General features: G+C 57.0%; 5 protein-coding genes across 5 annotated transcripts; 2 read left to right on the top strand and 3 right to left on the bottom strand.

Annotated features, from left to right (window-relative positions):
• Positions 1-88: 88 nt before the first annotated feature.
• On the top strand, positions 89-3,605 carry SCHCODRAFT_02501057 (uncharacterized protein; the record flags this gene model as incomplete). Its single annotated transcript, XM_003037668.2, has 10 exons — positions 89-502; positions 556-876; positions 926-1,421; positions 1,472-1,611; positions 1,660-1,815; positions 1,871-2,114; positions 2,168-2,341; positions 2,391-2,420; positions 2,493-2,829; positions 2,885-3,605. The coding sequence occupies 10 exons, from the start codon at positions 89-91 to the stop codon at positions 3,603-3,605; spliced, it is 3,033 nt and encodes a 1,010-aa protein (XP_003037714.1).
• Positions 3,606-5,357: 1,752 nt separating this feature from the next.
• SCHCODRAFT_02666182 (uncharacterized protein) lies at positions 5,358-6,912 on the bottom strand (the record flags this gene model as incomplete). Its single annotated transcript, XM_003036317.2, has 6 exons — positions 5,358-5,748; positions 5,807-5,992; positions 6,043-6,115; positions 6,165-6,472; positions 6,526-6,714; positions 6,767-6,912. 6 exons carry the CDS (start codon positions 6,910-6,912, stop codon positions 5,358-5,360), a joined length of 1,293 nt encoding a protein of 430 aa, XP_003036363.1.
• A 2,753-nt stretch (positions 6,913-9,665) lies between these two features.
• SCHCODRAFT_01083424 (uncharacterized protein) lies at positions 9,666-10,686 on the top strand (the record flags this gene model as incomplete). The annotated part of the gene is made up of 3 exons (XM_003037667.1): positions 9,666-9,843; positions 9,905-10,199; positions 10,344-10,686. Coding segments are annotated over 3 exons (816 nt in total), but the record flags the coding sequence as incomplete, so codon positions are not given.
• Positions 10,687-11,504: 818 nt separating this feature from the next.
• Positions 11,505-12,231, bottom strand: SCHCODRAFT_02498988 (uncharacterized protein; the record flags this gene model as incomplete). Its single annotated transcript, XM_003036316.2, has 2 exons — positions 11,505-12,035; positions 12,136-12,231. 2 exons carry the CDS (start codon positions 12,229-12,231, stop codon positions 11,505-11,507), a joined length of 627 nt encoding a protein of 208 aa, XP_003036362.1.
• Positions 12,232-13,069: 838 nt separating this feature from the next.
• Positions 13,070-13,525, bottom strand: SCHCODRAFT_02498389 (uncharacterized protein; the record flags this gene model as incomplete). Its single annotated transcript, XM_003036315.2, has 1 exon — positions 13,070-13,525. The coding sequence occupies one exon, from the start codon at positions 13,523-13,525 to the stop codon at positions 13,070-13,072; it is 456 nt and encodes a 151-aa protein (XP_003036361.1).
• Between the last annotated feature and the right edge of the window lie 356 nt (positions 13,526-13,881).

Here is a 13,881-nt window from a genome sequence, read left to right as displayed (position 1 = left end):
CGCAGCGTTGGCCCTCTAAAAACTAGTGCGTGTTGAGCACATGTCTTTTGCGAGTCTGGTTTTGCCATCCCCCTGCTTAACTGCGGCTATGCCTGAGGTTCCCGAAGTCAACGTCTGGCTGAGACGCCTGCTGAAGTGTCTTCTCAAGCTCTACAAAAAGAAGAAACAATGGCCCAAAGGTGTGCTTTGTTCCCCCTTGACTAACGAGTGCGCTCTCATTGATGAGCACGAACCTTCAGGCGTTGTACAGATATTCCCTATCACGTTCGCATTGGGGACCCGGACGAAACCGTATACTACCGTCCCCTCTGTCGATAATGCGGAGTACCAGGCAAGCGGCACGATGGAGAAGGAGCTTGCTCTTCATCCTCAGGACATGACCAGCAAGTTCACTATCTCAAGGTCGAAGAATCAATTATGGGAGTACCTCTTACGGCGAATGGATCCTGGCGCTGTCTACGCCGCCCGCCGCAACAAGCAGCTGGCTATAGCTGCAGGACATGTGAGCTCGTCAGTACGGTCTGAAGCTGGCAATCTAATCCTGCCTATAATCAGCATTGCCTCATATTTCGATTCGGATTGGAAGGGCATCTCATGCGCTTCACCCGGCAAGACTTCGACGAAATCATCGCCATGGATGTACCCGGGCCGAACAAGAACAAGTCGAAGGCAGCGCGCTTGCGGTCATTCAAAGTCCCCGCGCGATTCTGCGAAGCGCTCAGTTCGGAAACGGACAACCGAACTGTCAATATCCTCGCAGCTCTCGTGCTTGATGACTGGGTCTGGGCGGTCGTCGATTTCGCCAGACTGGTTCAGATGCACGTTGTCAGTATCGGTCGGCACTTCGTCGAGGAAGATCTTCAGCCTAGCTCAGCCGTACGTCGTTTGCTCCCGAATAACTGACATATACTCATTGATCTGCCAGATCTGGCCGCGCTTATGGGCTGGCTTTCAAGCTGGGCCTGACTGGCTTATTGAGTATCCCTTGGTACTCAATGAACTGGACCTTTGGCGCCAAGAGGTCCGCACCCGCCGCCTTCATACCCCTCTTGTCAATGCACTCTGTGACCCGTCCCTCCTACCCTTCAATGCTTTCGGCCGCCACACCGCTAACGATGCGGCCCACGGAATGGGCGTCTTTCCTAACACGCCTATCTCTGCCTTTGTCGACGACGATCTGGTCTTCAAACAGTTCACGCACAGCTTGAAAAGCTATCTGGCGCAGTTCGATAGTCCGGAGTATCTGAACGCCATGGTCTCCTTGCCAAGCTCCAGCAACCCTTTCGCCTTCAATCACGTCCCCCACAAAACCTATGTAGATCGGTACATCCATGTCTTCCGACGCTCGGACGTATGGGTGAGCGCCCCACTTTATAACCACCTGCTCGTGCATGGGCTTCTTGACAAAGACCACGTCATCGGTGAGTTGCGGTGCCAACGAACCCTTTTTTTTGCTAAGTCTACCCTTTAGGCCAGCCATATCGCCCCATCGCACTTGAAGAGCGCACTACAACCTTCAAAAAATTGGACGTTGTCTACTATCACAAACCATACGACACATTTACCGTCATCCAAGCTAAGGTTCCAGACGACTGGATACATCTTGCGCTAGTAAGTCTCGCGCGTACTTTCCGAAGTAACGTACTGACTCTCGCTTAGGGTGGCTACAAACCGGTACGCGGGCCCATACGTGATATCCGAACGAGTGGGTATCAGACCGCCATCGGGATTTCCGACTTCCGCGAGAACAAGCTCAATATGCGCGATATCAAGCGCTCTGTCGCCGCGTTGTGTGTACCAGGTCGCAAGGGCAAGGTTTGTTATTACCTCCTGCAAACCGTTTCATCTTGATCCTCACATTTTCATGCAGGAAAAGGCTGGGGTTGGGCGACCAACGCGCACTCCTACTGTAGCGACCCTTCGTCGCGAACTCTCGCAGATAGAGAGAATCACTGAGAAGAGCCGAGCCTCTTCCGTCGACGATCCGGCTAGCGATTCCGAAGATGACGACTACAACAACGAGGACGAGATCGAGCTGGAAAATTCGTCGTACGCGCCCGAGGAAGAGGACAAGATTTCAACACAGTATGCTGACCTACAGACAGCCATCCAGTGTACGTTGGTCTTCTGCGTATATCTATACTCATCGAGATTGATGAATCTGTAGTATTCGATGGGGAGAACCAAGCGCAGCCTATCGCTAAGAGCGCACGCACTGCTCATAGATTTTCAGCTACGTCTGTGGCAACTGCAGATGCTGCAATGGCCCCTGCACGTCGCTCTGCACGGTCGTCTACTGCGGGAGGAAGTGAAAAACGGTCCGCCTCCCCTCTCCCTCTTGGTAAGTATGCGCATACTTTCCGCTTTTTGATGATTGACTTGCACTCCAGACCCTGATATTCAGACCAGGCAGAAGCGTAGTAAACCTCTGTAGACCATCAAAACCGCATAAATGATGCTGTACGTAGACATAATGACCCACACCTGCTCAGTCATATCTGCGTGTGACGTCGCGTCTTCCCCGCTGACAACGAGCGCTCTTCCCAAGTACTTGATAGAAACCGCGCCCACTTGCGCCCTTCCAAGCTGGCTCAGCAGCGCGCGCGACCGGTGGATTTGGCAGCTGAGCGAGAACAACCTGCGCGCGGAGGACTGGGACGACATGTCCGTCGCGGAGACGCGGGCGGTCGAGAAGCTCCTCAGTGACCGCTACGAGGACACGACGCCGCTGGCTACGCCGGCACCGCAGCGGCGGGCAGCCCTCGTGACGGTTTTGTCTTCGAAGATCCGCAGGCGCTGTCAGAAGACGAGGGGGACGAGGCGAAGAAGGTGCGTAGTCTACAACGTCACCAGCGCATACTTCACTAACTAGCACATCTCACAGAGCGCAGCGGGCAAGCTTCAGGAAAGATCAAACGCTCACCTTCATCACCCATCTGATGTCCCTGCATTCTGGAATCGCGGCACGCTGGGCTATGCCGCATGGGGCATCGACTCTGCAGCGTCGTCCGCTGTTTCCCTCTCCTCCCATCCGACCCCGTCATCGGCGCATTCATCCACCCCGTCATCCGCCAGCACATCCCCATCCGCGGGACACGTTCGTCTTCCCCCGAGCTTTTCCTTCCACGCACCCACTCTTGGAGTGGCTTCTGCCTCCGCTTCCGCCGCCGCTACTGCGTCTCTCTCAACCCCCGCAAGCACAGGACCCTCCGCTACATTGGCCTGTCCTCTGCGAAGAGGCGCACAGCAACGAGGAGGCCGAGTTCGAGGCGTTCAAGGTCCGCATAAGCAAGATCTGCAAGTTCCACGATGCCGCGGCGCAGCAAGACATTCGACTCGCTGTCGAGCGCTTGAAACTGCGCAAGGAGCACCGGGCGCACGGCACGGAGCGCAGTGTGGCGCGCGAGCAGGAGCGCGCGCTCGTCACCCAGCACGAGATGAATATGCTCAACCTGCACCGCAACAAGGAGGAGGAGCGGCACAGGATGGTCGCCGAGGAGCGCAAGAAGCGGCGCGCGGAGATCGAGTGGTGCATCGAGCTGCAGCATGTCCTGAAGTGCCGCACGCTTGAGAGCCGCGCGCACCTGGCGACACCGAAGCCGTAGAAGATCCGCAAGGCGATGGAGGGAGTCGAGGAGAAGAGGCAGGTCGCGGGCGAGGGATGTCGTCCGGCGAATATGCCTGGTGAAGCTCCAGGGCTCAGCTCATGAAGCGTTGCGTGGGGTGGAGGTGGCTCGTGCTTGGAACCTGCCCCAGACGCGCACCTGCAGGAGATGCTTCATCGGGCTGAGGAGGAGGGCTGTCGAATGGAGGAGGCGGCGCACCATCGGCGGGCGACAATGTAGTCAACAACTGCCAACAAGCGGCAGCAGGGTGATGATGTCGACATGCCTGGCGGTCTTTCCCTTGCACCCTTGGGACCCGCGAAGGCAACCTAGTGCCCCGAAGCACGTCGAGCTGGTCAAGAAGGCTGACTCGTCTCCGCGGCCACCACCACCCACCTAGAAGATTGAGCTCGTCCTTGGGAAGAAGACTGAGGCTGCGCTAGTTCCGGGGCCCGCACCCGCGCCTGTACAGCAGGTGGAGCCCGCAACAAAGAAGGGAAGAAGGCAGCGAAGAAGGTAGCCATCACCGCTACCACCGCGACACCCTCCAAGGCCCCGCACCACCGCCAACACCACCTGGCCCGATGCTATAGCCCCCACTTCGCCACTGACACCCTTGTCATCAGCGACTGCCATGGCAAGCGTCATACGCAATGTGCGGGCGAAGACGCCGCTCAGTGCGTCTTTTGCCCATGCGCAGATCGAGCTGCCGTCCAAGTCAAACAAGCCGCTCATGAACAACGCGGATAAGGAGCTCGCGCTGGACGACACGATGGAGAAGCGAATTTGCTCACCACAATGCCAGGTGTCCGCTCGGTTGCGGTCTTCCTCGCCACTGAAACATGTAACGTCGAATTCGACCCGACCTTGTCAAGCCCCCGGGCCACGAGCTCATCAACACTATCGTGCATGGGCTTTGACGCCGTTTCCTCCAACGAGAACAATGCAACCCAATTTAATTCCCTCACACGCGCTAAGGAAGTACTCGAATGGCGAGGCCGGTCCCTCCTCGCGCTTTGTTCGATTGCATGCCCAGACAAACCCCTTCTCTGCCATGATCTGCGGCGCGCGGTACGCTCGCATTCCCGCCTTCCTTACTCTGATACTCACGCTCCACGCCCCACCTCCCGCATCACGCACATCCTCCTTGAGCACCTCCTCAACCAGCACAGCCGCGGTGAGAGATCCCGCCTCGGCCTCCCTCGGCACATTCGTGTCTTCCTCGCCGTCCACCTCCCAGATGACACCTCTGTGACTTCACTTGGCTTTGCTCGCGGCACACACTTTGCCTGCGCCTGTCAGTGCTCGTCCGCATACTCACCCATTGCCCTCACAGTTCCCCCAAAGTTCCCCGACGTAGCACAGTGAATGGAATGCCTTGCTGAGCGACCTTTACTTTGTCATCCATCCTCGTTGCAACGCGCGCAGGAAGGAGCAGGCGGAGTGCGCATCTGCCTTAAATGCACGTGAGGCTGCGCTCACCGCGTGCGGGGAGACGCCTGTTATCAATGAGGGTGTGATTGAAGCGTGTGAGGTGGAGAGCACGGCTGTTAAGGTTAAGATGGGACAGCTCAGCGTGAGGCAGAGATGGCGGTGGCGCAGGGGCACATTGAGAAGCTTGAGGGTGTGATCAATATGCGCTAAGCGCAGGTTGAGATGTGGAATTGCGGTGTGGAGGAGAACGTGCGAGGCTTTAAGCAGAAGGCCAGCAAGCTCAAGGATATTCAGAAGCGATGGATTGCTAAGTAATGCCTAGGCGGAGGTAAAAGTAGGATACAGCTCAATGAATTTCAGAGACATCTCTTCGAAGATACGCCAGCCCGACCTCACATCCAACTGTGGCGACCCAATGATAGCATAGACATGCTCAGCTAGTTCTGCAAATTCTTCGGGCACCCATCGATAAGCGTCATCCCTCGACACGGGCACACTGGCGCGCAGCTCGGCGAGTAGCTCGGGGGGTACCTGCATACCAATGCATTCATAGCCAAGCGTGTCGTGGTTATTCCAGATCTCCATCGGTGCTTTGCCAGAAGGATTGGCTTTGTTGGCCTGGTAGCGCGTCGTGTGGAGGTTCCAGTAAGCAATGAACTGATTCAAGCACCGTTGGACAATCTGAGGCCAGATCCATCGAAACAAGAAGCTTGCAAAACAATATATGAGTGACCGCCTCCAGGTATAGCACGAACACACTGGCGCACCAGTGAAGCTTTATGGCCGCGCTGAAGATACCATCCGTTTTGCCGCGCAAAATTTCCTCCCGCACACCAACACCGTACGTTTTCCTCAACCACGACCACATCGATTCGATGACAATGTTCTGCACGCTGCGCAGTTGAAGAAAAGGCGGAAATTCCAGAGGGTCGAGGTCTGGGGTCAGCGTGTCTCTGGACGCTATGATTAATGGGGGTGGGGCACGCAGTGTAAGAACTCTTACCGGAGCACCTCTTGTATGCGTATAAGCTCAGCGGTCTCTGTCCCCTTATCGATTGTGATCTGCAGAGGAGCCACTAGCCAATCCATCAGCTTCATTCTGCTGGCACGGCCATGAGTGCGTACCTAGTCCGAACTCTTCAATGATATCCAAGTAACAGTGTGCTACTACGTTACGATCACGATCATTCGGTACGACGTACATGGCGGGGCGCCCGGAGAGCTGCTCCCGGCCTCCATAGATGGGAACACCGATATCCTCACCCATTTGAAGGCTTGCGAAAGAGATTTTCTCATGCCCATCGAGATGCAACTCCGCAAGAAGACCAGCTGATACAATGGATCCTCTTTCGAGGGTTGGGCGCCTGAATCCAGGCTGTCGCGCAGCACTACCCTCGGGTGAGTATATCCTCATTATCCCTCGGACCACATCCCTATGTGTACGTCAGTGTCTGAGCTCGCGGACCTAGGATATTGGCAGGCCTACCTTCCGATTAGCAACGGTACGTCGTAAGGATCGGTCCGCAGCTGGTCTGCAATAGCCTGAGGGCCGTTCCGCTGCGCGATATCTTGATCCATCTTCTCGAGTACTCTTGTGGTCACCTCTTCTATTGGGGGAAGTTTCCGCTTGCTGGGTACTGAGTACGTATTGTTCAAGCGTTTTAATTTGGTGATGCTACACCAGACACTCAGCCGACCGTTGAATAGATACCGCGAGAGTTGCCCACCTGATGTTATATCCATGCATGGATCGTAACTCCGCTGTCCTCGCCTCGTTCTTCAGGCCGCGTCGGGCAAAGTCATGCAAAATGGCAGAGATGTTCTCTGGAAGATCACCATTCCTGTGTCCGTTGCTGCCGCTCGGATTGGGCATCGTCCCATATAAACAGAGATCACGATCAGCAAGGTGATAGCGTGAACTCCTACGCCACCGGTGATGAGGCCGGCATCTGCCGGACGTTTTCCCACAGTTCAATACTGTGTGACGGGAGTTCCCAAATCTGGATGTTCTTCCGAACTTATTCTCGGCCGTCAGGTTGTTCCTTCTCACTGTCAAACTCCCACTGTTCTCACTGCATGTAACTTCCCGCTGTTTATTGAGCATCATTGACACTCGTCACCTTTCTATGTAACACGTCGAAATCACGCAAATTCACATCAACTCACCCAATCTCTCTCAAGGGACAGGCGTCCGACACCGGCCCAGCTTCCCTCTCATGTCCAGACGTGAGCGCTTGCTCATGCGCCCGCAATGTCGAACAAGTCGCAGTGGAGGTGCCCTTCATCTGTTGGTAAGTGTGCGCCTGGTTCATGCTGCGCGCTTGTCTTGGCGGTGAGCGGAACCAAACTGAAAGCTATTCTTGAACCACTGGGGAGGGCCATCGCTGCTTGTCCCGATATTCTGGGGTATGTACAGTGGTTGTCTTGTAAATTTCTTTCTGCAGTTCCTTGCATGCTGGCTCAGTCGAGCATTCCTAATCAGATCTGACAGACGCACCGACTTTTAGAGCTTGTGTGTAGGCGTACATCGTCGTTCGTCCTATGATCCCGCAAGGTACGTGTATCATTCTTGCAACCTAGAAGCGACTTATCAATGATCCTTGGAAGCCACACAGAAGCGTCGCCACGAGTGGCTCCTGCAGGCCATGCGCTTCGGCGCCTTTGTCGCTGAAATATGCCTTCGGCGATTGGGTGCCTTCCAGTCTGCCCAGCAACCCTGTGCGGACCGGGTACGGATCCCCATACCCCAATGTTTTGACGCTCACCTATAAAATCATCCTGTCTGCTCGCTTTTCTGTCCTTACCTTATCCTTCTTCCACCAACCAACTTTTCTTTTCGCCCACGTTCCCTACCTGCACTTTCTTTATCTTCATTTCTTCATTTACCCATGGCAGACTCACCCCCCGACCCTGACGCCGCTCTCCCCGATCCAACGGTCTGTGAAGGAGAGCCAGACGACTTTGGAGATACTGGCTGCCATGGGCGTTTCAAGCATAAGTCTGCGACTGGCAAATGCGCCAAGTGCACGCGCATTGCAGAGTTCATCGCATCGAAGCGAGGCGATGCAGACATAGAGCGGCTTGTGGTGCGTTCTGATCCACTGGATATCGGGCACTACTGACGGTCATCATAAGGCGACGCCTCAATGCACAGCTTGCGGTATAGTCTGTCGGGTGCTGAACACAACTGGAGTCTGTCGAGGCTGCGCGCAGCGAGGTGCGTCTTCTCCGCTTTGGTCAAGTCGCTCTGCTGACTTGATTCCACAGATGGCTCCGGGACTTACAGTAACGATGCGCACGCTGCAGACGTCTCTCGCGATGCGGAACGAAGAGCGTCCTTTTCCTCTAGCATGATCGACGCCAAGGCTCGTCGGAATAACCAGCGGCCCTCGCAACCAACCGGAGGCATGCTGGACGACCCGCCTCACGCTGCTTCTCGCGTTACCTTTGGACAAGCCCCTCGCACCTCTGCAATGCATGCTCGTGGACCTCTCGCACCTACAGCTGGGTTCTCTTACGGCCATCAGGCTTCGCCTACTATCGTGCACAACTCAGAGACAATGCGTGCTCTTCGATCTGGGACGTCTGGTACCGGTCTTTCCCCCGATGTTACCGTCGCCTTCATCCCTATATTCAAGCGCAAGGAGGTCGCAGAGTTGGGTATACATACGGCGAGCCACCCCAGTCAGCGCCGTATGTACGGTGCGTCAATCACTTACTTCTTTGATTAATACTCACGTCGCGCAGATGTTAAGGCCACTGGTCTTAGTATGCTCAACACTGTATGGGTGACTAAATCGTCCTATCGTCTGCGCCCGTGCGTTTCCTCTTATATCTCAGGTTGTTGGTTGGATCTAACTCAGCATACAGCGACGACGTGCGTATGACAATCTGCGGTAACCAGACAATACCCCCTATGCAACTGGAAGAACATGTTGGCGACTTCTTCAATCGCGCGCGCACTGGTACTGGCGCAGAGCAAGTTTTCTGTGGCCCGCAAGTCCCGGTGCAATTCCGGGCTAGGACAGGCGCTGCGAGGTCACGTATCAAAGTCCTGCCTCTGGAGTTGCATATCGATATAGCAGGGGTGAGCGTACACCGTCCATTCATACCCGTTTGCCTGTGCTGACTTTGATTATAGTGGGAGGAGCACACAAATGCCGTGGCACCTTTTGAGCTGTCCCAGCGGACGGGGAAAAAGCGCAAGGCGGAGGAAACACAAAGCACAATGTCCTTGCTCGCTGGTGGTGCGTCTACCTTGGCGCCTTCTAGCTTCTTTTACTCATGCTCTTGGTCAGGACTATCCTCCCGCATGCCGCCATCCCTTTTTGGGCGCCAACCTCGCACCTCTCGCCAGAAGCGCTCGCGCTACAGCATCCTAGATTCCGATGATCTGGCGTTCCAGGAGGAGGCAGCTCCTCAGTCAGTTCGACTACAGTATGCGACGCCCAAGATGGACGAGTACGGCCATGTAACATTCTTGTGGGACGACGAGGAGTGCGAAGGAAAGCTAGCTACCCAGCCCATCGCGCAAGGCCAAATGAAGAAGATATATGAGGTGCGTCCATATGCGTGCTTGTTTAGCCCTTTGCTCATAGCTCGAGCTAGCTTGACCTGGATGACCGGGGCAGCGATGGCTACGTCGCCAAGCGGTTCTTTGACGTTGGTCGCGGCCCTGACATGGTTTCTATTCGCGACAACTCGCAATATCTGGAACTCGACGCGATCCGGCTTGTCTACACCAAGTTCTTCATCAAAACCTTCTACGAGGTCTGTGTTCGTTCCAATTTCAAAGACTTCGCTCGTGAGCATCTGTCCTGCGTCAACAATATCTTGACATTGATCATGCGAGGTTATAGCTATAGGGGTGACCCGCTTTCGCCTGGCGCGCGAGGTTATACCTCCGAATGGTCAACCATCGATAGCAAGCGACGTCTCTCTTCAACAATTAGCGAAGGCCCCCTCCGGTATGCATATCATGTGGCTCGTTGAACCTCGTCGCAACACACAGACAACCCGCTGGTCCGGTACGATGGCGCACCCGCGTCATTCGAGCCTGGCTGGGAACACGGTCACGGCGCTTGCTCATATGGTGTATGGCATGTCCAACAAGACGATGGTGCTGGCCGATCTGCAGAGTACGTTTTCTGGCTTCTCTTTGTGCTTTTGGAAAGTCGTTGACACAGAGCGGTAGGCACCGAGGGCATACGAAGACGTGGGGCAGAAAGCTCCGAAGATGGTGCTGTCTTGACGAATATTTTATTTGATGTCATGACGCACACCGCAGGGAGCTCGGACCATAAGTAAGTCCCAGTTCCGCTGCACAAACCTGCCCCTTGCTTACCATGAGTTCAGCGTTTCCGGCTTAGGCGATCATGGTCAGGAAGGCGTTGACTGCTTCCTGCGAGAGCACTTTTGCGGGCCTGTCTGCGAGCAGCTGCAGGTTGAGGCGTGGATCAAGGACCTCGACAACGCTGATCCACAAGAGGATGACACATTGGGTGCTCCTGAGGACGGCGGCGACGCCTTGAATCCTGCGCAATCGCTGCATGCTGCCCCCAAGGAGCCGCGCAGCCTTACGCCTTCGACTGCCGACGGTCATGCTGGCGTTCAGTCACCCCGGACCGCGACCAGCAGTGGAGCCTAGCATTCCCTTTTATTCTGGATGCCCGACTTTATACCCCATTATCTCTATAGTCTTTGTGCCAAACTTCGGACATTGTAGGTTTCACGGCTCCCATCGTACATTCTATACCTATGGGACAATTCCCCCGTCTCCTGCAGACGTATACCCACCGTATTGTCCTGCTTTGTCTTCCCTGCACTGATCCGTATATAGTGCTACGCTCCCACGATTACTAGTTTCTTTAATCTGGTTTATAACCAGTTTGGCCTGCTTTTTTTAATTAATTGCGTATCCTGAGCCTATAGGATAACTCATTCAGCTGCCATTTTGGGGGTTGAACCGCGTACAAGTACAACAATATACTTTTACTCTGGTGTGACAGCACCGTGACAGGCTGCCCACTTCGGGAGGCGTCGCGCACCCTCAGCAAGTGAGGGAAATGGAGCACCCCACTTCGAGGAGGGGCGGTCGCGCGCCCACGTTGGTAAGAGTCAAGCTAACACCGCATAGAGGAGGGAAGGCACGCACCCACTTCAAGGGGAAGCGGTCAAGCGCTCACATCGAGGAAGGGGTGAGACGAGCACCCCACGTCGAGGAGGAGAGTCAAGCCCCGGCGTCTAGTCGAAGAGCACCCCGCTTAGGGGGAGGGGGGAGAACCCGTATCGAGGAAAGAGGGGAAACAAGCACCCACTCCGAGGGGCGATCGCGCACCCACGTCGAGGAAGGCTGTCGCGTGACCACGTGGAGGGGGGGAAGTCGAGCACCTTGGCGAGAAGCGGAGGCGGGCGACCATGTCGAGTTGAGCACCCTGATCCGAGGAGGGGACTCGAGCACCCACATCACATGGAGGAAGTTGGGCGTCGAGCGAGCACCTCGAGGGGTGGAAGCCGAGCACCCACGTCGAGGAGGGGGCGTCGAGTGCCCATGTCGAGGGGCGGTTGCGCGTCCACTCCGAGGAGGGGCATCGAGCACCCTACTTCAGGGGGGAATGGAGCACCCTCGGCGACAAAGGGCAGTCGCGCACGAGGAGGGGAGTCGAGCACCCGCTTCAAGGGAGGGCCGAGCACCCACTTCCGGGAGGGAAGTCGAAGGCACACTGTCGGCGAGGGGTGGTCGCGCGACCACGTTGAGGAGAGGCGGTCGCGCACTCCACGTCGAGGAGAGGGGGAGTCGAGCGACCACTTCAGGAGGCGCATCGGGCACCCGCTTCGAGGAGGGGCGTTCAAGCGCGCAAGGCGAGGGGCGGGCGGTCGAGCATCCGCGTCAAGGGTGGGGATCGAGCTAACACCACATAGAGGAGGGAAGGCGAGAACCCACTTCCAGGAGGGGTGTCGAGCACCCATGTCGAGGAGGGAGTCAAGCACCCACGTCTAGTCAAAGAGCATCCCATGTCGAGGAGGGGTGGTCCGGCCCCCCCCTCCCCCCCAACCCCAACCCCAAGGTCGTAGCAACCCCCTCTCCTCCACGTACGGTCGCGGCTGAATGCTGCGCATCCAGCGTCGTAGGAGCGGCCTGCACCCTCCTTGTCATAGACATATCGAGCATTGTAGGCTTATCGAGCCTCATGGGTGACATCCTAGAGCGGTCGTGGGCGAGCTCTCCCTCCACTCCCTCTCTTCGTCTGTCTGCCTCCCTCGTCAATGAGCAACGTCCCTCCCCATCTCCAGCGTCTCGCCCCCCTCTCGCCGTGGTAAGTGTCTCCCTCCCCTTCGGAAGGAAGTAAGTACCGGCGATGTCCTCGGCAAGTACTAGTTAAGGAGCGGAGTACAAGCGAAGGGATTGCAAGAAAGAGTACGAGCGACGGGGTCCCTAGAGAGTGAACACGGGCGATGTCCTCCGCGGATCACGCAGAACGTGCCTCGTCCGATCGACTAGGACAGTAGAGTAGTCCGAGCAGCTTCGGGGTGCAACCGCCTCCCGCCGTACAGCGACCCCGTGCTTTTGCATTGTATGGCGGCACACTTTCCGAGAGTACGAGCAGCGACCCCATCCTCTCGCGTTGTACAGTGAGCCGCCCTCCGAAGGCACACGAAGCGGCGCGCCCTCCTCTCGCGTCGTGCCGCTGAGCGACCCGCCCTCTCGCATCGTACAGCGACCCGCTTGCAGAAAGCAGCGCGCCCTAAAGAGCGGTGGAGCGCCCGAGGTCAAGGGACGTACCCGACCCCTACATTGGGCATCAATGGGAGGAAGGCAGTAGTGAAGGAGGGAGGAAGGCAGTAGTGAAGGAGGGAGGAGGGCGGAGGGAGCGAAGGGGGGAGGCGGGGAGTGGAGCAACGTGATGAGATGGTAGGAGGGGGGCGGGGGAGTGTAGCGATGCAGGAAGGCGAGGAGCAGAGCAAAAGAAGGCGGGGAGTGGAGAGAAAGAAGGCGGCAGCCTGGGCGCGACCTCCCCTCAGGTCGAGAGTCAATGGTGCGGAGAGGAGATAAGAGAGTCGAAGTTGGGTGAGGAGGGTCGGAGTCCAGTGAGGTGAGCGCGTTGCGAGAGTGGCACACGGTCCGCCCGCTCAAGGGGCCGTAGGAGCGACCGAGTCAGAGGGGAGAGGAGCCACCGAGGCGGAGGGCAGAGGAGGAAACGGAAGGGAGGGCAGAGGAGCAAACGAATCGAAGGGGAGAGGAGGGGTGGAGAGACACAACCTCGCTGCCTGCTAGCTCCTGCTCTCCCCTGGCGAGACGCGCGAGGAAGACATGGCGGCGGGGGTACGGATGCATGACGGAGCTCCGGGCGCGGGGGCATGACGGACCTGGGACGCGATTGCAAGGCTGGCCGGACGTCGATAAGGATGGTTAGGGGGGAGTGAGACAAATCATCGTCATCAGCGATGGGAGCAGCGTTGTCGAAGCCGACGCTATCGTCGGCCATCGGGGTGGAGGAAGTCGGTGCGGTCGATGCAGATCCGCGCTCCCCCACTACCTCCTCCTGCTTCTTCTCCCCTCGCCTTCGCGCTAGCGCTCCACTTCCAGCGCCGATGAATCGTCCTCATCATTTCTCAGCCCCGACGACCTGCACCTCGCGCCCTGCCCCTCCGCCGGCTCCTTTTCGTCTGACTGTCCACGCGCCACTCGTGTACGTTCCGCCCTCGTCGACCTCGGCCTCGAGCTGGCTGATACGCTCGCACGCTATGCTGGGATGTGTACTGCAGTGACTGCAGCTTGTGTTGAGCAAGGACATGCATCAGCAAATGTCAGGGCTAAAACCCAGAGGGGGAAGAGATGAGT

The sequence above is a fragment of the Schizophyllum commune genome (genome assembly GCF_000143185.2).
Source record: "Schizophyllum commune H4-8 unplaced genomic scaffold SCHCOscaffold_5, whole genome shotgun sequence".
Classification (NCBI taxonomy): Eukaryota; Fungi; Basidiomycota; class Agaricomycetes; order Agaricales; family Schizophyllaceae; genus Schizophyllum; species Schizophyllum commune.
Note: the sequence above shows the minus strand (reverse complement) of the source record. Positions and strands in the feature narration are given on the sequence as shown.